Source organism: Gobio gobio (genome assembly GCF_949357685.1).
Source record: "Gobio gobio genome assembly, chromosome: 10".
Classification (NCBI taxonomy): Eukaryota; Metazoa; Chordata; class Actinopteri; order Cypriniformes; family Gobionidae; genus Gobio; species Gobio gobio.
The window spans coordinates 47,709,912-47,733,479 of record NC_137116.1 but is presented as its reverse complement, the minus strand read 5'-3'; the positions used below and the strand labels follow the sequence as shown (position 1 = coordinate 47,733,479).

General features: G+C 38.2%; 2 protein-coding genes across 3 annotated transcripts in view; both read right to left on the bottom strand.

The window, feature by feature from the left end:
* The window catches only part of agbl4 (AGBL carboxypeptidase 4), a 498,974-nt gene that overhangs the window by 126,812 nt on the left and 348,594 nt on the right, over nucleotides 1-23,568 (bottom strand). The window lies entirely within an intron of this gene.
* bend5 (BEN domain containing 5) lies at nucleotides 596-19,169 on the bottom strand. Its single transcript, XM_079826288.1, has 6 exons — nucleotides 18,867-19,169; nucleotides 17,193-17,314; nucleotides 10,694-11,066; nucleotides 9,115-9,269; nucleotides 3,681-3,894; nucleotides 596-3,354 (listed from the first exon to the last, which is right to left on the bottom strand). Exons 1-6 carry the CDS (start codon nucleotides 19,033-19,035, stop codon nucleotides 3,158-3,160), a joined length of 1,230 nt encoding a protein of 409 aa, XP_079682414.1. The 5' UTR covers nucleotides 19,036-19,169; the 3' UTR covers nucleotides 596-3,157.

Here is a 23,568-nt window from a genome sequence, read left to right as displayed (position 1 = left end):
CTCTCGGCGCAGCTGCGAGACAAAAACAAAGCAAAAGAGCAATACTTAACGCTGGATTCTTTTTCAAGGCAACGATCCCACGAGCAAATCTCCACATAAAAAGTATGACCACATGGACAGATGATAAAGTTTGGCTTTCATTCAACCCTCGGCGCACCTAAAGCTGTCATTTTCCAGTATACCCGCACAGTACGTACGTACGCTCTCATTATGGAACATCAAATATTCAAAAAGTGTGGCAATACATATCACACAATACAGGAAATATCTACAGAAAAAAAGAAGAGAAAGACATTCAGTGGAACAAAAGAACCTTATTACAATCTGTCCTCTCGTGTAATTACCTTGACATATTGGAGGTACGTTGCTGTAAGAAAAAAAGAAAAAAAAGGATTCGCTTTCACAGGCTCGAGAGAATGAGAAACAAATGACTGCTAAACTGCTATTGAGTGGCAGAAAACTGATAGCTGATTTATGTTTTCTTGTGAATGTCTTTTCACAAGCTTTGCTAAATGTTTATGTTGACTCTTTTAAATTGGCTTGGGTAAATCACGACAAAGAAGCCAACACTGATGGATTTCTATACTTTTTTTTTCTCTCCTTAGGATTAAAGTGCTACGTTGTCGAAGATGGACAATGACTTCCTCGTAACGGAAAGGCGGGCGACGACTGCCTCTCGACGGAAATGACTCCAAATGAAATGATAGTCTGTAACAAATGACTCACAGTGAGGTGAAATTCATAAATTGAAGTTCTTGAAGCATTGAGATACCTGCGGTAAAAAAATCCACGATAGTATCAATTTAAGATATGGGTTTCTGTCATTAGAGATGATGTATTCGTGAAGAGCCCTGCATTCTTTAAGAAATGTGAATACCCAGGATCTACATTAATAGCCAAACGTCACGTATACACCGGAAAAGTAGAACTGATTATAAACTACATATGAACCAGCAAAGATAAAGACAGAATCACAACATTGTCTGACTCGGTTTTGAACCAGAAGCTTAGTGAGATAAGGTGCAGCCTGGATGCAAACGATGAAATGTTCAAAAACATGAGAATATACTCCAAAATGTACACTGAAAATTTCTCCCGCTAATAAACGTACTTTATAAAAAAAGAGAGAAAGAACAAACTAAAAACAGGGAGTCTTTTTGCGTGGCAGATCTGTGGTTAATTCACAGTAAGCGATATGGCATCACAGTCAAGAACCCAAATCTGCAAAAGGGCCGCTTTTCTTTCTCTCGTCACGCCGACAAGCCACAAAAACAGTTTGTGATGAAAATAAAGACGACAAGGGGAGACAAAGGACTAAAGTGTGGATGGCATGGCTCGTTGTAAGTTGTCACGATATCTTATTTCTCCCCCCGATGAGTGCGCCCTCTACAGGTGGAGACCCTGCTGTTGGTGTGACCAGAGGGATGAGGCTAATGTGTAACCCCCCCGAGCACTGCTGACAGTTTTACCCCACGTCCGCACACGGCACCTGGCATCTCTCCACACTCACACACACCAAAGTGCAGTTAAAGCAATATCAGCTCATATTACAATCACAGCTTGCTATAAAACAGAGAACACAGTTCCCAATGATTGCCAGCTGGAAAAAGGCCCTGCAGCCCAGCTCTGATTTCCACTTACCCTCCGTCCCGTGTGCAATTTACGGCTGGTAAAAGGTCTAAGGTGGTCTCCATCTCTGCAGACCCGATAATACAATAACTCTTGTCCCATGGCTAGTCCATCAAGTTCACTGAAATCAAATCGGATGTGCCTTTGTTGTTTACAAGAATCTTATTTTATACGTTATGCCATTCTTTACTGTATTGTTGTGAACTCTGCTGCGTTTGAACACAACGAGAGATCTCAAAGAAAAAAAATTCAACTAAACGTATGACATTAAAATACTCTCTTTTGAGTTGAATTAGAACAACTGTTTCGGGCCGAACGCATCCATTTTGTTCAAATATACACTGCTGTTAAAAAGTTTGAGGACAGATTTCTTTAAGAAATGAATTGTTATATTCGGCAAGGATGCGTTAAATGAATCAAAAATTCTACTTAATCAAAAAAGTATCACTTTCTACAAAAAATATCAGCGTATGGGAATGATGTCTGGAGTAATGATGCTGAAAATTCAGCTTTTCCATCACAGGAATAAATTACAACTTAAAATAGAAAAGAGTTCTTTTAAATTGTAATAAAACAATTCACACGTTTGCAAAACAAATGCAGCCTTGGTGAGCATAAGAGACTTTCTTTTAAAAACATTTAAAAAACCTTCAAACTTTTTGAACGGTAGTGTAAATCACTTAAAAACCCGTCATTGTAATTATGACTTCTGAATACGCAGGAATTTCCCAACAGGACATGAAGGCAGCATATCGCCTAAAGCGAAAATAGCAACTGCAAGTCTATTTATTCACCTGGATGGGACATATTTCCAAAGTAACGCCGCTAATCTGTCTTCTAGGACAACTGTTTAGCATCCCAGACTACATGCGACCTCTCCACCCCTAACAACCATCAAGAACAAGTACAGACCATCAGTAGTCATCTCAGGAAAGCAATTAACGGGAGCAATTAGGCCTAGATTGATGAATTAAATCAATCGTTCATTAAGACGACGCAGGGTGTGACCCTGTTTAAAAGTGCAACTCTTTATGTTAAGTACCTTTAGCAGATGGTCCCTGTGAAGTGACCTACCTCCCCTTAAGACTCCGACTCTAAGCCAGCATTTATGACACTTCGCAAACAAGAAGACTTCTTCTGAAGGGAAACCTCTTTAGTACATTAGGACATGTTCTGACACAGAACACAAGCTGATGTGCCAAACACATTTTACTCGCACACGATTTAAAGGATCGCTCCTGTCTATCACACTTGACATCAGACCCACCCCGAGATCCCCCATCAAAGCTTACAAAAACCCGCCCCATTCACTCACAGAATGCACACCAGCATGCTAAGGCAGTGTGGAGTGGGGTAAAACTGTCAGACAGGTTGTAAAACAGGGTCTACGAGAGTAAAAGACAGCGAGGTCTTGGGAGGGACCATCAGTGGAAATCTCAATTGGCAGAATCGCCGGTGATTACGTGCACCTTCTCCACCAGAAGTCCTTGAGGAGCAGAATGAGCTATGGTGACAACTTCAGCGCCCCCTACAGGCCGTCGTAAGGGAAGTTCTCCATCTTCACTGTCTGTTGGATGAGAAGCTTGGACTCTCGCCGTTCCTCGTTCTTGATGGATTTGTTGATATCCATGATCTTTTCGCAGATGTATTTGTTCACTTTGGATAATCGCTGGGTGATCTCTGCGCTGTCGGCTGTTTCTTGAGACACGCGGTCGTACAGACACTCTAGAACAAAAAAGAAATCAGCGCATTATTATTTCATATAAATTATTTGCTTGTAATTAGCTTTTTTATTCCTTATTTCTGTTGGTTTACATGAATATTGACTTGAAAAAACAGAAAAATATGTGTTAATATATAATAATTTGTAATAAAATGTAACAAATGTAATTATTTAACAATGTTTTTACATATATATTTAAAACATTTCCTTTTAAATTAATACATTTATTCAAATGAGGTTTTATTCCATATTAGTTTCTAATATCTAATCCAAACCTAAACTTGAATGTAATTTTAATTTAAAAAAATCTTTCAAAGGTAGTGTTTACCTCGGACGATTTTGAGCTTGCTTGGTGAGAGCGGTGGTTTGGGCAAGGCATCTTTCTTCTTCTTCGTAGCGACGCCGGTCACGCTGCGGTTCTTCAGGGTTTCCGTGCCCCAGATCATCACCGCCAGGTTTTTGGTGAATTTCGAGTCTCCCTGTGTTCGCTGTAGCTGGTGCCACTTCTCCTCCTCCACCCAAATCCCTCCACCCAAGTGCACCTGCAAGAGAAACGCTCATCTTCAAATATGCAGCATACACACACTGTCACAGACAAGATTTTGCTTTCACGTTCTGCCACTTAAGTGCGATGTGGTCTATTCCCCAAAGTGTGCCATGGTAGCTTTTCTTTCACAATGAATTAAACAATAATGGAGAATGACATGAAGCATTCTATGAGAAATTCAGATTCAAGCTTGTTAACAGCAGTTTGTGTAACATGTTGAACAGTTGTGCCCATAGGTTTACACAAACCTTTCTGTTAATGAAAGATGTTTAGCATTTAAAAAAAAAGAATCTACTAAACTAAATTAGCTATATAACAGTTCTGTCAGAATTAGCGTGTTAACGCATGCGATTAATTTTTTCAGTTTAACACATTACAAATATTTAATGCAATTAACACAGCATCCGTTTTTCTATCATCCTTTGGCTAGAGTTACATTAGATGATCACGCTCTTATTCATGCAAATGTTTTTAAACCATTCAAGCGCGACAAGACAAAAGAGAACCAAAATAGAGTTCCCTTTCACGCTTGAACAAACAATAACACAGAATTATGCCACAATGCCCGTTCTGTCAAGTATTCTCATGAGAGCAGTCTTAAATGTGTTAAATAACGTCTTAAATGAACTTAAACAGTTCTCAAAAAAAATGAGATGCGCCATGTTCGGCAGCAGGAGATCTTAAAGTGACAGCAGCCTAATAAAACAGTTGCTGTCATGTCTGTCATTAAAGTTAAGCAAAGAACAAAGATAACAGAAAATTGTCGCTTTCTTAAGGATTAGTCTATATTTAATTTATAATTTATGCAGTTAAGAAAGGTGTTTGACAACTTTCTGTATAAAAAATTCTGTTTATGTCTAACAGGTAGGAAGGACAGGTAAATATGACATTTATTATAATGGGTTTATGTGAAGATTGTTTCAAGCTCACTTAAAATAAAAGTTATTTTTTTTAAAGCCTAATGTTGAAATTGATAGCTTTCAATTATACAGAAATGTTGAATGTCTATCATCATTGTTAAAAAAATGAAAATATTTCATAGAGACATCAGTAGCAGTATTAGCAGGGTGGGATTTTTTTGAAAATTCATGAAAATAAGTCACGAACCATGGGTTTTTCATGAAGATGTTAAACTAAAGTAACATTTATAGAATAATTTTGAACTTTAATAAAACCATTTTAATTTTAAAGAGGGATTTACATTTATTTAGTGCGAGATTTTCACTCTCATGTCTTGTCCTTTTTTCAAGCGCTCATACACATAAACATCTACGTTTGAGCAGATCACCTCTGTACCTCTCGTTGGTTTCATACGGATTACATAACTAGAGAATATTTGTTCACATTCAATTTTTCTATAAACATATTTTCCATTGTGACTGAGGCAAGTAGCCTATAGAGTTTCGGTTCATTCTTGTGACGGGCAGTTCCCGGAGACAGAGACGACTGAAAGCACATGTTTGTTTTCTTTATTTTACAAAAGAACAACGTTTTGTTGTTATTGTGAGTGTACATGAATACAAGTAGGCCTTTTACAGGCTCGAATGATGTACTCTTATCTGTATAATGACAAAGTATTTTAAGTTTTTTCAGCTGTTATGAGAAAAAAAATATTCAAATGAACGTGCCGGTGTGTTCGTCGAATGCTAATTCACCATGCCAGAATAAAACCTGATTTTAGAACAATGCGTTGCAGCACTTGGCAACAAAATAAAACACTTATTTATAAACTTTAATATTTCATACAATCACAAAACATATTGTGACATTTTGAAAAGCCGTGCATGGATTAAGGCCACCGGAACCAGGATCGTAACTTAAACACGCTGCATGTGTCAACTCTCATCAGGACCGGAAGCGCTAATTCTGATTTTATTGTTTGATGTTTAAACGTGTGTGTTGCATATCTTTATTTCATATATTTTATATGGTCTATTGGTGAAGTAGCATTGATTACCAGAGGGGGGAAAATCCCACCCGTCGCCCCGAAATCTTGCCCGGAGTATTATCAGTGATACTGGCCTTCATTCATAAAAAGATTCCAGTAAACAATTATTTAAATATACTGTCTTTAAGTTGTTTCTACATTAATTTGGATAGTAACTGTGAAATTATTACAACATAAAAATATAAAAAAACGGCAAACGCTAATCACGTTTATTCTATATATGCCTATATTATTAGATATTAGGAACCAAAGGTATGGGGGTTAATGTCCCCCCCAAAAAAAATAAATCCCAAAACAAACAATTCTCAAGACAAAAAGCAATTTTCATGATCCCTTAGTGCTGGGCGGTATGACCAAAAATTTATATCACGGTATTTTTCTAAATTATATCGGTTTCACGGTATATGACGGTATTTTTTCCCCTATGCATGACCGGGTGTTAATCACATTTTCTACTGATTAAGAGAGGAAATACTGCAGTAGATTGACTAGAATGCCCTATTTTACTGTCATGACGAGTGAACAATTGTAGAAAAATTCCACCTACAGGTTTACAAAGCCTCACAAAATGATGCTGTGGAGAGACAACAACCAATAAAACACAGACCTGCAACATACTCAGTCATACTTACAGACACCTGAATATTAAAAGTTGAGTTGAGGGCACCTTAAGCATTTTAAAAATCTAACCCTATATAACAACAAACTGCCAAAACGAGGAGAAACGCGGATATTTGATATAATTTAAGAGCACACTCTGAACGCATCACAGTTTAACACAGAAAGAATAAAGCAGTTACTTTTTTGCCCATTCTTCTTTGAATTGTCAGTTTATTTATTAATTTTTGCCCATTCTTCTTTGAATTATCAGTTTATTTATTAATTTACATCATTCATTATCTTTTGTGTAGCAGAATAATCCATCGTGTCAACGCGTTGGTGATCAGACATACGGTATCAGTGTAATCAGTGCATACATTTCATTTTAATAAGACGTGATGAAATATGTGCGCATACACGCTTCTGGTTCATGTCTAGAGCACTAGAGTTTATGAAATATGTCCATAAAAAACTTAAAATAAGCTCGTTCCGGTCTATATAAGCGCTAAATGATCCATGTGGTGAGCGTTGTTAAACCCATCGTGGCGCTCCGCGCAGAAACCGCTCTCTCTCGCGCGCCACGTGTAGTTTGAATTCAATACTGTAATCAAGGGCTGAATCCGAAATCGCCCCCATAACCTCAAATAGGGCATTATTTGGAGGGGACAGCGCTTTGTAATGGTGTCCGAAACCCTAGTGGACGTTATTGAGTGCACTCATTCTATCCCTTTGCACCGCAATAACGAGTACAGCCGATGTACACACATTGCCTGTCTGACTTCACGCACGTTTTCATTCACTCCTTCAAATAAAGTGATAACATAGGGAACAGTGAATGAGAGTATAGGATTCAGCCATAGGTTGTGCTGTAATGCGATCTCAACTGTGCTCTGACTGCTCCTTACTACAGTGCATCAATGAAATGGGTTCCCTCTCAAACAGTGACGCGCTGCGCCGCGTTCCGAACGTTGTTTAAGCGACATATACCGGTATTGCGGTATCATCAAAATTCATATCATAAAAAAAATAAATATCGGTATTCGGTATGAACCGGTATACCGCCGAGCACTATGATCCCTATGATTTAAAAAATAAATAAAACAACAACTCTTGACCAGTGAATGTCCATGACCTTTCCAAACTTTTTTTTTTACTCAATTCAAGAGAAATAATTAGCTGATGAAATATTTCAGAGCAAAGCATAACTACATTCATTATAGAATTGTAATGACTTTTTTGACCAGTTTTCCATGACTGTAGGAACCGCTTTGAGTTATTTAATGACACTAGATCCTTGCCACAAGGGGCTCTACATACTTTCTCCACCCTCTGAGACCTAGGAACCGATTAGCACATACGAGAGACGCGTCACGCCTAAATTCAGCAGCGAGGTGTCCGGGTTCATTAAATGCAGTAATGTGTTTTGACAGATGCCAGACCAGAGTGTTGACTTTTAAGCCACACTGTGGAGGACACGGCCCAACAAGCCATCAGGTGGATTGATGGGCAGCTGGTGAGTAACAGCTGAGGTAATGTGCCTTCTGCTTTGTCACCCTGAGCAGTCTTCGGGCTCCAATCCAGCGGCTTTCCCCCAATGCAACTAATGTGCTTTAGGCCCTGGTCGAGCAGACAAGCTTTTCACTGCTCTTAACTTGGAGGAGATTTGCTTTTCCACGGCTACCTGTCACTCAGGGCAATTCCTGTGGTACAAATAATTAATGCCAGATATGTGTGCGTATGTGTAAGGGCCTAATTTGCTTTTGTTCTTCACGCTTGAACTGAGAACCCTTTCAGCATGTAACACAAATTCCCCCCTGTCATGCAAGGCAGGCGGAGGAACGCAAAATGCGGACCCGATGTCTGCTAACAGGGCTCAAAATCACAGCAAGCGTTCTGGTTAAAAGGCCCTTTGAGACTGACGGGGGAAGCTTGTAGAAGGGATTTCGCTAGTCAATTAGACAAACCAAACCACTGCAAAACATTAAAAGAAACACTGAATCGCACTAACACGAGGAACATCAGCGAAATCAACAAACTGCCTTGTTTATACAACAGCTTAAACGAGTGGCTGGATTACTGTCTGTATGAACTAATGGCTGAAGTCAAGCCCCTTTTCTTTCACGATAGCCAAGTATAACTCCTGTATCCATTAAGTAAATATCAACGATGGCGACTTCCATAACACTGGGAAAATATCACAATTAACACGCCGTTATTTAATATATGAGGTGTGAGCTATATAAATATAATTCGGGGTCATCTTATAAATGTTTTTGAAAAAAGTCTCCCATGCGCACCAAAGCAGCAATTATTTGATCAAAAATAGAGTAAAAACAGTAATATTTGCTGTATTTTATATTCCTATGATGGTAAAGCTGGATTTTCAGCATCCATTACTCCAGTCTTCAGTGTCACATCATCCTTCAGAAATCATTCAAATATACTGAAATATTTTGTACAATTATAAGGTCTTTACTGTCGCTTTTGGTCAATTTAATGCATCATTGCGGAATAAAAGTATTAATTTCTTAAAAACTTTTGAACAGTAGTGTGGTGACTGATGGACTACTTTGCTGATAAAAGAGGCTGAAATAAAGTGAGCATGAACGTGCATTTTTGGGATGTTTGAGAATTAGTCGGCATAGGAAAGACTGTAAAAACACATACTTTTCCATCATTGAAGGTGTAGACGGTTCTCGGGGATGGGGAGTGGGAGTGGGTGGAGCTAGTGTTGGCTTCCTCTTGACACGCCTCCTGTGGTTCACTGATCGGCTCCACCACCTCTGCTTTGATTGTCTGTGTGCCATTGTCATGCATCGGCTCTGTACGAAGCAAAGCAAACCATTGATCAGCGTTCAGTAAAGCACAATTAAACAAGAGAAAGATGAGTGTAATCCTGAGAAAGTGTTGAAGGCAGACGTTCCCTGCTCTCTAATGACAGTTTTGAATTCAGTCCAGTGTGGCTGCAGTAAGTCCTGGCCTGCTCTCTTTGGAGCGCTGCCTGAAACATGGCTCTCCCGTGCCTCAAGACAACCGGGTCATTTTAGCTCAGTAAGCTGGCTTGGTGGCTGGCCGCACTAAGCTCTAATGTATCTGTTGAGTTTTAATAGCAGTCAGTGCACTGCACGTCTGACCCTAAAGAGCCCTGGCCGGTCTAATCTTCTTCCTGTTCCACCAGCTTGCTCCAGACCACAGTCTGTTCCCCCCACCAAACACACGCACACACGTAGCAGCTGGCCGGGACACTGGCCTGAGCGCTCTGGACTCTATGTCCTCTTTAAGCAGCCTGTACTGTAGTCTTCATCTGAGTGGTAATCAGTCCCTGCAGCTCAGATATATGTGGAACATCACATAAAAATTTTACATTATTATGGCTTAACATGTCATGTTAACATGCTAATTTAGTACAATAAATTCATTTCCATGTACAAATAGTTAAAAAATAGTGTTAAACGCATAATTGCAAAATTGATTGCGGTGGACTACAGGACCACCATTGATGGACTTGTGTTTAATGACATGAAATGACTATATAATATAATGACTAATAAAGTCACTTTTTTGTAATGTCTATTCAATGCTTTCATTCACCAATCTTTAAATTATCTTCATTTGGGGTTTTTTTCTCAGCAAATATTGATGTGTGATTAATTTGATAAAAAAATTACATGACAATTAACTACTTGATTTGCTGAATATTAATTAAGTACTTGATATGCTAAATAATTATCAAATTAATCAAAGCATTAACATTTTAATTGACTGACAGCCCTAAAAATTATACAAGAGTATTTTTAAATTGCTGTCTCAAAATGTTCATTGTGCATTGAATTCACTCAATATTGCATACTTAAAGCTGACTAGCCATTGCTGCTTTTGTACTAATTTTTAAAAAGCTCTATAAAGGCCTTAAAAACAAGCACAAAAAACCCCCCATACATGCTAAACAGTAAAATTACGTTAGCAAGCACTATAAAACGAATATTTAAACTGATTGGATGAGTCATGTTTGAAGCCGCTACTAGAAAATCAATGTTAAGGCCTATTGAAGTTTTCAATATAGATGCACAACAAGGTTTTAATCAAAAGAATGAATTTCTATGATTCAGAGAACAATCAAAATTCTGAATCAGATTTGAACAGATCTGTTGAACAGTTTGGTGCATAATGTTTGGTTGCATCAGCGGTGTGAACAGGCCTTTAGTTGGTCAAGTCGGCCTATAAGTACGATTCATGCAAATCTCACCACTGCCAAGCCTCATGAGCAGGACGTCCTGCAGGCGTCGATTGAAATCACGGAGCTCCTTGACTTCGGTCAGCAGACTGCCATACTCCTTCAGCTTTTTGGCCTGTTGCAGCAGCTGCCTGCGTGTGCGCTCCAGTTCCTGCTGCAGACGTCTCATTTCTTCTTCCTGCTGCCTGTAGCTGTGCACCAGCTCCTCGTACAGGACACGGGGCACCACGGCCTCATCCTGCTCTTCCTCTTCCTCTGTTGTGAGTCTGTCCAGCTCCTCTCCCTCCGTGCATGAGTTGACTGCATTCCTCTCCAGCCGGGCCACCACCGCTGCCAGGCTCTTTGAGGAGTTGGAACTGGCCCGCTGCTGTTCCTGTGATTGGACCTGCATCACAAGATTGAGCATCTTGACCAGTGCAAATGGTGTACATGTAAATGATATTTGCTTTTGGATATCTGCTTTCCTCCAGAGTAAAAGGAAGGGTAGGTGATTTGTTCCAGAAACATTTTTTTGTTAAGGTGGTAGAAAGTCTCTTCACATCCTGATAGCAATCACTAAGTGGTCTAAGGGCGTTTTCACACCTGAAAGTCCGCACCAAGGTCCGAACCGAAGTTCATGTTTTGATACTTTTTATACATTCGGTTAGTTTTGGTTTGGTTTCACATTGCAATCATGCGAGCGCACTAAAGAACTTTACATGACGCACTTGCGTCCACTCGTCATCATCTATGTGGGCTGCATCTGGACATTGATTGGTTTGTAAACGGACGTGCGTCAGATGTCAGCGTCTTTGACAAGAATGAATGAACGGACGGACGCATATCACCGCCACTATTGAACAGTGCGCATTGCTTGACTATTTTTTTATTTGTTACGTTAAAAGTGGACATTTCAAGCTTTATATACACATATTTCTCATGTTTGTGAGGCAAGTAGCCTGCTGAGTTTCGGTTTATTTGAGACCCGCTCCAGTTCATGTGTAAAGCATGTGATCGCTCCCGCGATTATTGTCTGCTATAGACTATTTGCTTCTTATTTATTAAATCCAGGCAATAATCTGATTAAACGTTGATTAAAATTAAGATACAATTTATACAAAACGAAATTCCCATTAATAAGGTAGGTGTGAAAACGCCCTAAATGTATTATATATCTCGACTGTGGAAGGCGTATGACCAAAATATGTTCGTCCAATGGTAATGATGTCCTACCTGCCTATCAACATATGTTAAAATTTCCATAACTCCATGCACTAGGGCTGCACGATATTGGAAAAAAATTACATTGCGATATTTTTTTTCCCAACGACATATATTGCGATATTGAGAGCCATCAATCCAGGCTAAAGTCAATAATTACTATTCCATGATATTAATAATTTCACTAATAAGCAAGCTTCATTACAAGTGACAAAAAGGTCACTTAATATTTTATTCCAAAATTAGAACATTTCTGTAAACACAAAAGCAGAACACATTTAAACAGCAGCTTTACACCAACCCCACTGATTGGTTTACAACAATGTAACTTAAAATAAATATATTTTTTATAAAACAACTTATAAGCATTTTGGTTCACAATCTTTGGTTTTAAGTCAACTTTTCTTAGCAAAAGTGCCAAAGTAAAACGGTGTTGGGTCATCATCATAAATAATCATGGCACATTTCTTTAGCGATTTGAAACGTTATTGCGTCTGTTATTTCTTTCTGTCAATGAGAGCCTTTCTGGTAGGGTGTCACACTGGCAAAGGCATCACAATTATTTGTTTGTTTTGGTTGACATCCAGATTTGACTTTGTATTCGTCGTAAAGAGCTTTGTGGTGTCGTTTTAAGTGATCAGACAAATTGGTGGTGTTTCCTTGTTTTGTGGCCACAACTTTATGACAATCCATGAAAAGTACCTCTTTTTGGTCAACATCCTCCTTTTTGTAGCCGAAATAGACCCCAAACAGATGATTTCGACTTTCTTTTTGGTACAAAATAATTTTTTTTGCAGTGGATCCTCTTCGTCGCGCAGTTTTAGCAGTGAATGTTGGCTGTGAGCGGTGAGCAGCGGCACAGCGAACCAATCACTGTGCAGGCACGCGGAACGTGCATGTCACCACAGCAACAAGCCATCCAACAAACTTGTGTTTACTGTGTGCTACCATTCTCTTAATACACCATGGGCTACTACCCTTCACATCGCATGTTCCGGCGATGTGACTATCGCTCACGTGCACATCGCGATGTCGATGTTAAAACAGAATATCGTTCAGCCCTACCGTGCACCCTACTCGTGCAGACATCACACGTCATCAGCGTGTTTCATGCTATGCAGAGTTAGACAGACATCAGTCACCGAGCACCGCAACGAAACAGCCGCCTTCTACAGTTCCTCCTCAACCAAAACAGCCAGCTTATGCTGCGTTCACGCCATAACTACTGTAATTTGGAAGACCCATGCCGTTATACTCGGAGCGGTTCGTGACTCGAATGTATGCGTTTCAATGGCAACACCATCAACGCTGAAATTTGCAGCAGCCAGGTGGTACAGGACAGTTCTCTTTAAGTTATGTTCATGGTTATTGAAATGTTATGTGCTTTGAGACATGAGGTGGTTTAAAGCTGTCTCTTTCTCTCTCATGACGCTTTGCAAACTCTGCTGTGTGCGTTCATGTGTTTTGAAGGAGGTGTGGATTCGCTCTGAAGGCAGGATGGGATCTAATGCTTTCAAAGCTAACTTGCTATTGCTAGCCGCTCAGAAAATTGCCAACCCCTTTCAAACACCCATTTTCAAACAGTTCACAGAGGTGTGCTAATGGGTGGTCACACTTGATTTGAAAGAGAAGAAATTATATTCATAATTTCCTTGATCTTTTAAGTAGGGTTGGGTACCAAAACCCAGTGCCAATATGGTACCTATATAACTGTGCACTCATCCGAAAGCGCGCACGTCTCACAGCGCGCAAATATTGAGTTCTCTTTCAAGTCTAGCTCTTGAACGGACAAACTCACACAAAAAGTATGTCAACATGTCCATCTTGATGAGTATTCTAGCAGACATAGTCTGTATATGCCTTAAGTAAACTTGATATAGTCGAGAAAGACGACGCATGTCCGATCATTAGGTCTTAAAGGGGCAGTAGCCTTTACTGCTGTCTGTTTAATGTCAAACAACAAAAGACAAGGACATCACTCACTGCTCTTGATTGAATAGCTTTTGTAAGTTTAATAGGATTAATCTTTAATTTATACACTCAAATATGCATATATTTTATTAGTAGGCCTATCTTTGCTCAATAGTATTTATTTGTGCTGCTGCTTGTATTTAAATAATTTGTTCTTATTATTTTCTTTATTTTTATTTGACAGTAGTCCTTATTTCCCTGAACATAGCAAATACTGAACCGTACCGAAACCGTGAACCTAAAACCGTGATACAAACCGAACCGTGAGCAATCTGTACTGTTACACCCCTAGCGTAACGTATGCAAGGGGGTGCCACAAAATGGAGAACATTTTCAAAGGGTGCCATGACCGAAAAATGGTTGGGAAACACTGATATAGTTAATTATATAGTTAACGCTATTCTTCTCCCAGTTCACCGGTCACTTACATATGTATTTTGTGAGACGTGGATGAATTAAAACTACCATGGCGGCACCCGTCGCACATTATAGGACAACATGATCATTATAAAGGGTTTTAAAAGACAAAACATTCAAGTACACATATTTGAAAATTGGAATATCAGATAGTTTGTGAATATATTTAATTTAAATATTTTTTATTTTTTAAACGATAACTGTCATACAGCACTATTGTGGCTACGGTGTGTCACGTGAGAAGCATGACTGGTTTGTAGCATACCAAGAATACAGACTACTGCTGTTATTAGTACTGTACTGTTATTTAGTGTTAAATTAGGCCTATTGTAGTTGGCTTAGGTGTTATTGTGAATTTGTAAAGTAAATTTGTTGTGTTTTGTATTTATTTATATATTTAAGTATACTTTAAAACTTTGAATTGTTCAATTAAATGTATTTTTTTATTATTCAATAAAAAGCCATTCTTTAATGTCATGCACCGTCGTTTTGTGTCTTTTTTTATTTAAATACTTTGCAGCAGTGTGATATCACATATAGATATATTTATTATATTGTTTTAAATTATTTTATATATATTATTACTATATTAAACATCCCACCGCTCACAGAAGGTCTAGGAGTCTCCCGCATCTTGATAGCATCTCCCTGACTTATGAATTATATACAATATCGTAGGGCTGGGCGATAAATCGATTTTATCGATTAACTCGAACGTGTAGTTTACGTCGATTTATTTGAATTAAAAAACGGTTTTCTCTTTAACATTCGCCGACGCTCCCCTATGGCCTCCCGTAGTTCCGAATGGGCTCAGCCCACCCCCCGTGCGTTTGCCATAGAGATATACAAACAACACGGACAGTGTCAGTGTTCGGGTTTTCAGCGTCAGTCGCAGAACAAACAATACCCTGCTGCAAAGTGTGTTTTAAGTCTGAACGGAACGGACGTTTCTCAGCTCGGAGCAATAATAGACAGCGCAAAGGGAGCTCACACACGGGCTGATCTCGTGACACCATTACTACTCAGCAGTGTGAAAGCGTTTGAATTCACCACAGTATTAATAACATCGCTACTGCAAGATCTAGTGGAAGCGTTTGGTGCAGAATTCTGTTATAAACCATAGATATCAGATCAAACAGAGCTGATGTGGAAACCAGGAGAAACATTGAGACAACATGAGCGAGGATCAGGGGTTTCAGTCACAAATCACCAACATTCGCCATGATTTACTGTAGTAACACCACATGGAATGTTTTCAAGTGCTACACACTTTTTACAGCACTTCAAATCTCTAAATATTATCCAATTTTAATGTTATATTTAATGTGATGATTTGTACAACTAAAAGTTTAAAGGGGTAGGTATTCTGGAAGAAATAGTGTAATGTTTTTTTTTATTATTCCTTTAATAATCACTGAAGCTGTTGGTCAGTTCAGTGTGAGACTTTAAAATAACAATGGTGACCTATATTTAATAAGAGCAGTATATTTAAAATTTCCCTAAATTTTTTTGCACATTACTGTTGTTAATGAAAGTTAATTTTATCTGCATATCAATTCATAAACCTTTGATATGTATATTGTATATTACAAAATATATGGTACGTTTTGGACCCTAGGTATGCGCTACAAAAGTCGCAAATATTTTTAAACAAAATACAGTTAAAACCAGTTTTGAACAATTTCTTTGATACCTGCAGATTGATTTTAAGTAGGAGGGGGAAAAAAACGATTTAAATCGTAAATCGGATTTTTTTTTTAGGCCATATCGCCCAGCCCTACAATATCGAGTATAATATTTCGTATTTATACGTAAATCGTGAGAGCGAGAGATAAAGCCGGTTTCCACCTGGTATTAAGATGCATTTTCGGTGAACCAATCAAAAGTGGGCAGCCAAAATACATTACCGTTACACCTGGTATTATCACAATTCAAATGCGTCTACTTCACTTTCGGTACATGAATACTATTGAATGAACAAACTTGTGTAAGGCAGCTTAGGTGAATGAATATAATAGTTATTTTAATAATAGTAGTTTTTTTATAATATTGTGTGTGTGTGTGTGTGTGTGTGGGGGGGGGGTATCTGCTATATATTATTTCCATTTCTGATGATTTGAAGTTTGCACTTTTTTCTGTTAAGTGATGAGGTCAAACTTTGATGTTTATATCAAATCTGTTCCCACTATCCAAATGTGTAGGAGAGAGCTCACCAAACTCAACCTTTAGTACACAAAATCCTACTCATATGTTTGCATTCCTGTGGGTATGAATGGAAGAACACAATGTCTAGCGTGACTTCCCTTTCAAAGCACGGTTGGAAGAAAACTCTGGAGGAAGGTAGACCTCGAGGAATGCATCGATACACAGAAAAATATCAAAACAAGTGATAGTATCAAAACTGTCAGTTACGGGCCAAAACATTGCTAATTCATAATGAATCTTATGATTTAATATTTAATGCCACCGTAACAGGGCTAAACTGGCTCAAAGGCTAAAATGTGAAATGAAAACTATACACCAACTCAGTTTATATTAAACACCAAGTAATTAAGGTATGAACTGCAAGAGCAGACAAAACTGGGTCGTAAACTTAATGGATTGCACAATTAAGAAGTCAGGATGCTAAAAATACACAACAAGCCCAATGAAGAAAAAAAAAACCCCACATGAACTTTTCTGGTATCTTGCTAAAACTGCCAGATTAAATAAAATGTCAGGACAAATTCCATAAGCATCAAAACATGTTTTAATATTGTTCTTGTTTTGTTTGCAGAGTATAAAACACTCTACACTCTTAATATCATCAGAAAATCCCTGTTGAGCCATTCCCAATCTGCCCACATGTTTCCCCATCTACAAATCCAGACCAGTATCAGAAAGCTTGCAAATGTCTCCAATTCTTTAAAAGGGGTAGACTAACCTTTTTATGTCTAAGGGGCATTCTCTCCTCGCCAAAGTGATTCTCCACTGTGTTCCTGTTCGACATCTTGGGTATTTTCATCTTCTTTTGCATAATACTGTGCTCAAATTCCTCAATGCTTTCTGAAAAAGAGAAGGGGAAACGTGTTGGAGGTGCAAATAATATTTCATCTATGTACTCTAAAATGATGATATGGCTAAAACAAGGACACATCAGCAAGAGAAACATTTTATGAGTTTGGTGCAGAAGTTTCCCAGTAACCTTGTAATGACACAGATGACTAGCTATTGTTGCTATAAACTATTAATGGAGCGTTTAACTTTGCAAAGCGACGTTGACGGTGCAGCATCAATATGATTTTGACAGCCGGAGTCGTCACAGCTGTCAGCGTGTGATGCAGTGTCAAGTAACCAAGGCCGCTTGGAGAAGACGGACCATATAAATGTGCCAACCTAACCCCTTATCATGCCAAGTGGAAAATCCTCAACCTAAGATCTTGATTGTTAACTACATATTAAAAGTTTTACATTGGCCAGGTATGGCACATGAGACTCAAGGTCGGCCACAACAGATTGCAGACAGCTTAAGTTCACGCAAACTGATTTAAAAGCTGTGCTGTACTGCAGACTTCTGTCCCTAACAAGATCGAGGTTGTAAGAGCAGGTTAAGCCACACATGTAGATTAGTAATGTATCTAACTAGTCCTGATTGAAGAGTGGCAGGAGTGAAAGTGGCTGGAAGTTTTCACTGCTTGAGCTGAAGCAGGAAGTGTCACATGATAGCAGATCTTCCACCAGCACTGATTTAAACCCCACATAATGTGCTGACATGTTTAGCGTATTATAATTTACCAGTATAACATGCTGACACAAGGTTAAGCAAACTGAAGGGCGTAAAAGTAAAAAAAGACATAAAATAACCCTTACCTGGCTAGCTAATGTGATGACAGTAACCTAGCAGCTCGAGCTAAACACAACTAAACGTTGAAGCACATAACATTATGGTTATCGTGTCTGCTTTCCCGTATCTTTATCAGTTCAGACAGAGTGTTAGTGTTGTGGTGATGATGATTTTATGCGCTGTTAAGCTCTTATGCGACGCCGATAAATGAAAGAAGCGTTAGCAGCAAGCTAACAACAGCTTAGCATCCTGAGCCTCTTCCTCTGCCTTTAAAACCCTCTTATCTTTCGTTTCTTCTTTCATGAACTTATTCAGACGTGTTCGACGCACCATTCCTTTAGTTAATATTCAGATTGTCGTGCTTGTCAAACACAGACACGATTACGTTTGTCTATTACACAACCCCCGCAATCCCGATAAGCTAAAAACACCAGAATCATCAAGACATCAAACCTATATATTACATTCTCCGCCTATATCCATATAATCACATCGAAACACTCGAGTTACAGCATTTGTCTTCTCTTCACAACCCAAAACATGCGTGTTATTAGCGAGTCTCATGTGAAATTGAAATTATGATTTGTATAACTTTTCATATTACGCCATAAATATAATATAAAGCTTCACAGTTAAGAGGTTCATGCACATGTAAATGTGAAAATATGGTTCATATCAAAGTTTCAAGACATTTGAAGGATTCCCGTCATGCGTGTCACTGTTATTTATGAAGATTATGAATGTAGTTAAAAGGAAGAGAAGAGCAGAACTCACCTGCCAGGGCGAGGATGTGTGCTTTGGCAGGATGGCCTGCGCCTCTCAGCACCACATACACCTTCTGATCATCAAAATCTCTTTTGTGCACAGGCTGGAAATCTTTCACGTCTGACACAGGTAACGCGTAGCACATGTCGTCCTCCAAGAAACGCACGAAAGCGTACATTATTTTTGCTCTTTGGTCCCTGTTCTTTGGGATAGGGCTTGACAGTTTACCTCAAAAAATATTTAAAAAAACATATATAAACACAAAGAAGGGGGAGACAGTGGGGAGGCCTCTGCGATCGACTGCTCTTGTCTGTCTGGTGCGTATCAGTTGAGGAAATGCAGAGCCTGGTCACTACAGACTGTACTAATCAAAACAGATGTAATCAGAGGCATAGATATATTATGGATATCTATGATCGGAGGCTAGTTTTGGGGGTTCAAAGTGTCGTTTGCCTTTAATTATGAAAAAAGAAAAATACCTGCAATATTACCAATAATAATAATAGCTCTATATAAAATGATATTTTATAGTTACATAGTTTTATAGTTAAAGTTGTTTGTTATTACTATTAATAATAATCATAATATCATAGCATAAACAGTCTAATATTATTATTAATAAAATATTTTAGTTTGATATTACAATACAAATGTATAAAAATGATCAGTTGTTGTTGTAAAAGTGTGTTAAATGTAGGGTATGCAATTTTTTTTAAAACACTTTTGTTATACTGGTTGAAACTTTCTTCACATTCTGATAGCAATCAATAATAGAAGTGTAAATATTACAACATGTACATATATCTTCTTAGGACCAAATTTGTTTTCGTCCAATCATTGAATAAGGTCCGAATACAACGATAGGATGTCCTACCAGCCTGTCAACATATGTATTTCTATTAATGCTAGGGAAAAATTAATTGTGATAAATCGTATCTAAAATAAAAGTTTGTGTTTACATAATATATGTGTGTATACATTATACTGTGTATAATTATTATGTATATACAAATACACACACATGCATGTATATATTTAAGAAAATATTTTATATTTTTAAAAATTGAAAGAATATATATATATATATATATATATATATATATATATATATATATATATATATATATATATATATATATATATATATATATATATATATACATACACTCACCTAAAGGATTATTAGGAACACCTGTTCAATTTCTCATTAATGCAATTATCTAATCAACCAATCACAAGGCAGTTGCTTCAATGCATTTAGGGGTGTGGTCCTGGTCAAGACAATCTCCTGAACTCCAAACTGAATGTCAGAATGGGAAAGAAAGGTGATTTAAGCTATTTTGAGCGTGGCATGGTTGTTGGTGCCAGACGGGCCGGTCTGAGTATTTCACAATCTGCTCAGTTACTGGGATTTTCACGCACAACCATTTCTAGGGTTTACAAAGAATGGTGTGAAAAGGGAAAAACATCCAGTATGCGGCAGTCCTGTGGGCGAAAATGCCTTGTTGATGCTAGAGGTCAGAGGAGAATGGGCCGACTGATTCAGAGCAACTTTGACTGAAATAACCACTCGTTACAACCGAGGTATGCAGCAAAGCAAAGCATTTGTGAAGCCACAACACGATACTTCCAGCAGGATAATGCACCATGTCACAAAGCTCGAATCATTTCAAATTGGTTTCTTGAACATGACAATGAGTTCACTGTACTAAAATGGCCCCCACAGTCACCAGATCTCAACCCAAAAGAGCTTCTTTGGGATGTGGTGGAACGGGAGCTTCGTGCCCTGGATGTGCATCCCACAAATCTCCATCAACTGCAAGATGCTATCCTATCAATATGGGCCAACATTTCTGAAGAATGCTTTCAGCACCTTGTTGAATCAATGCCACGTAGAATTAAGGCAGTTCTGAAGGCGAAAGGGGGTCAAACACAGTATTAGTATGGTGTTCCTAATAATCCTTTAGGTGAGTGTATATATATATATATATATATATATATATATATATATATATATATATATATATATATATATATATATATATATATATATATATATATATATATATATATATATATATACAGGGAGTGCAGAATTATTAGGCACGTTGATTTTCTGATCATATTTTTTTTCCAGGCACATTTGATCAATTCCAAACCACAGTAATCCTAATAACTACTATTGATTTAGTATTTAATAATGTATAAGTGATATATAATTGTTCATGAAGGCTGGAAATGAAAATCACCTTATATTCAGGTGTGCAGAATTATTAGGCATGTTTTCTTTTACAGATAAATTGAGCCAAAAAAGAGATTTAACTCAAAAAAGTATTAAATGCCCATGATAAGGATGCAATACTAATGCAATACTAGACATTGCAGTTAAGGCGTGACCATTGGACAGTGAAATGCTCGTTGGGTCAGCAGGATCTGACAAAAACAGGTGGTGAAGAAAAGACACCTGTTAACTGCAAAAGAATTAAGAATTAAGGTGAAGAATTAAGGGTGAAACCATCAGGAACCCTTTAGTCTCCAGCGCCACCATTTTCCAGAGCTGCAACCTACCTGGAGTCTCCAGAAGTGCAAGGTGTCAGGATCTCAGAGACTTCAGTTAGGTAAAGAATCCTAAAAAATGACCCCCATTAGATAAGAATCACAAGCTGAAGTGTTGTAAAATACATGAAGAAGGTTTTTTTATAGGCTTTATGGACAGATAGGTTGAGAGTGACTCTTGAAGGACCAGCACCACATCCTCTAGTACCACTGTTTGAAGAATTCATCTTCCAGAATCTGGCAGTACGTTTTGGGAGTTCATTTTTAGTCCATCTCTGCAAAACGGACTTCAGGATGGACTAAAATGAACTCCCAAAACGTACTGCCAGATTCTGGAAAATGAATTCTTCAAACAGTGGTACTAGAGGATGAGGAGCTGGTCCTTCAAGAGTCATTCTCAACCTATAAAACCTATAAAGCCTATAAAAAAGCAGGCTTCATGTATTTTACAACACTTCAGCTTATGATTCTTATTTAGTGGGGGTCATTTTTTAGGATTCTTTACCTAACTGAAGTCTCTAAGATCCTGACACCTTGCACTTCTGGAGACTCCAGGTAGGTTGCAGCTCTGGAAAATGGTGGCGCTGGAGACTAAAGGGTTCCTGATGGTTTCACCCTTAATTCTTCACCTTAATTCTTAATTCTTTTGCGGTTAACAGGTGTCTTTTCTCCGCCACATGTTTTTGTCTGACCCTGCTGACCCAACGAGCATTTCACTGTCCAATGGTCACGCCTTAACTGCAATGTCTAGTATTGCATTAGTATTGCATCCTTCTCATGGGCATTTAATACTTTTTGACTTTTCAGTCTGAGTTAAATCTCTTTTTTGGCTCAATTTATCTGTAAAAGAAAACATGCCTAATAATTCTGCACACCTGAATATAAGGTGTTTTTCATTTCCAGCCTTCATGAACAATTATATATCACTTATACATTATTAAATACTAAATTAATAGAAGTTATTAGGATTACTGTGGTTTGGAATTGGTCAAATGTGCCTGGAAAAAAAATATGATCAGAAAATCAATGTGCCTAATAATTCTGCACTCCCTGTATATATGTACATGCAAATATTTCTTAAACATATACATGCATGTGTGTGTATTTATCTATACATAATAATTACAAACAGTACACACACATATATTATGTAAACACAAGCTTTTTTTTTGGATGCGATTAATCACAATAAATTTTTCCCCAGCACTAATTTCTATACTTCCACGCATAGGGTGGCCATTAACACCCTAACACCAAAAAGGAGGACACTTTGCGGCATTTAGTGAAGGAAGAGTAATTGCATAGGACTCTGGTGTACTCGCAACTACAATACAATTTTGTCAATCATATCGATGGTATCATAATACAGTGATTCTGAAATAGCCTACTCTATTCATTGCCAGACAAATTTGATCTACGATATATCTTGAAGTAGACCTATGTGTAACAGAAGAGGCAAAAAGTGTTTGTTCACAGTATTTGTAGGCTGTTTATTCAAGACAATGTGATGTCTGTTTAAAAAACTGACCACTGAGAGGAACCTGTCTTGCAAAGTGCACAGTGCCTGAAAACATAACATTTCTAGACTTCTGGAAATAAAAGAAATACATAAATAAACAAATAACCTGGCACAGTGCCAAATCCATGAAAAGCATCTGTACTGCTTTTTGATATAAATTCGTGCTCTTTTGTGAGTGAGTGAGTGAGTGAGTGAGTGAGTGAGTGAGTGAGTGAAGTGACGTGTGGCCAAGTATGGTGACCCATACTTGGAATTTGTGCTCTGCATTTAACCCATCCAAGTCCACACACACAGTAGTGAACACACACACACACACGAACACACACCCGGATGTCCATTCGGGATTAAAAGAGGTCTGACGTTTCAGCATGTTAACGTTATGATATGACGTAGCCAGCACGTTGTGGAGGCTTGTTTAAGTTTTTAACCAATGATATCAGATATTTATTTGACACCGCTTTCAGCCAATCATTTGTTTGACCAGAGATCTTACGGCATTAGACGCTATGCTGCTGCTTTCTTAAAGCTTTCTTAAGCTGCTGCTTAAACTGCAGGGTTTTTTTTAGCAACTTTTCAGCGCAACTCCAAAAAGGAGGACAAATGAACGCCGGACAGGGGGCTTAAAATCCGGACTGT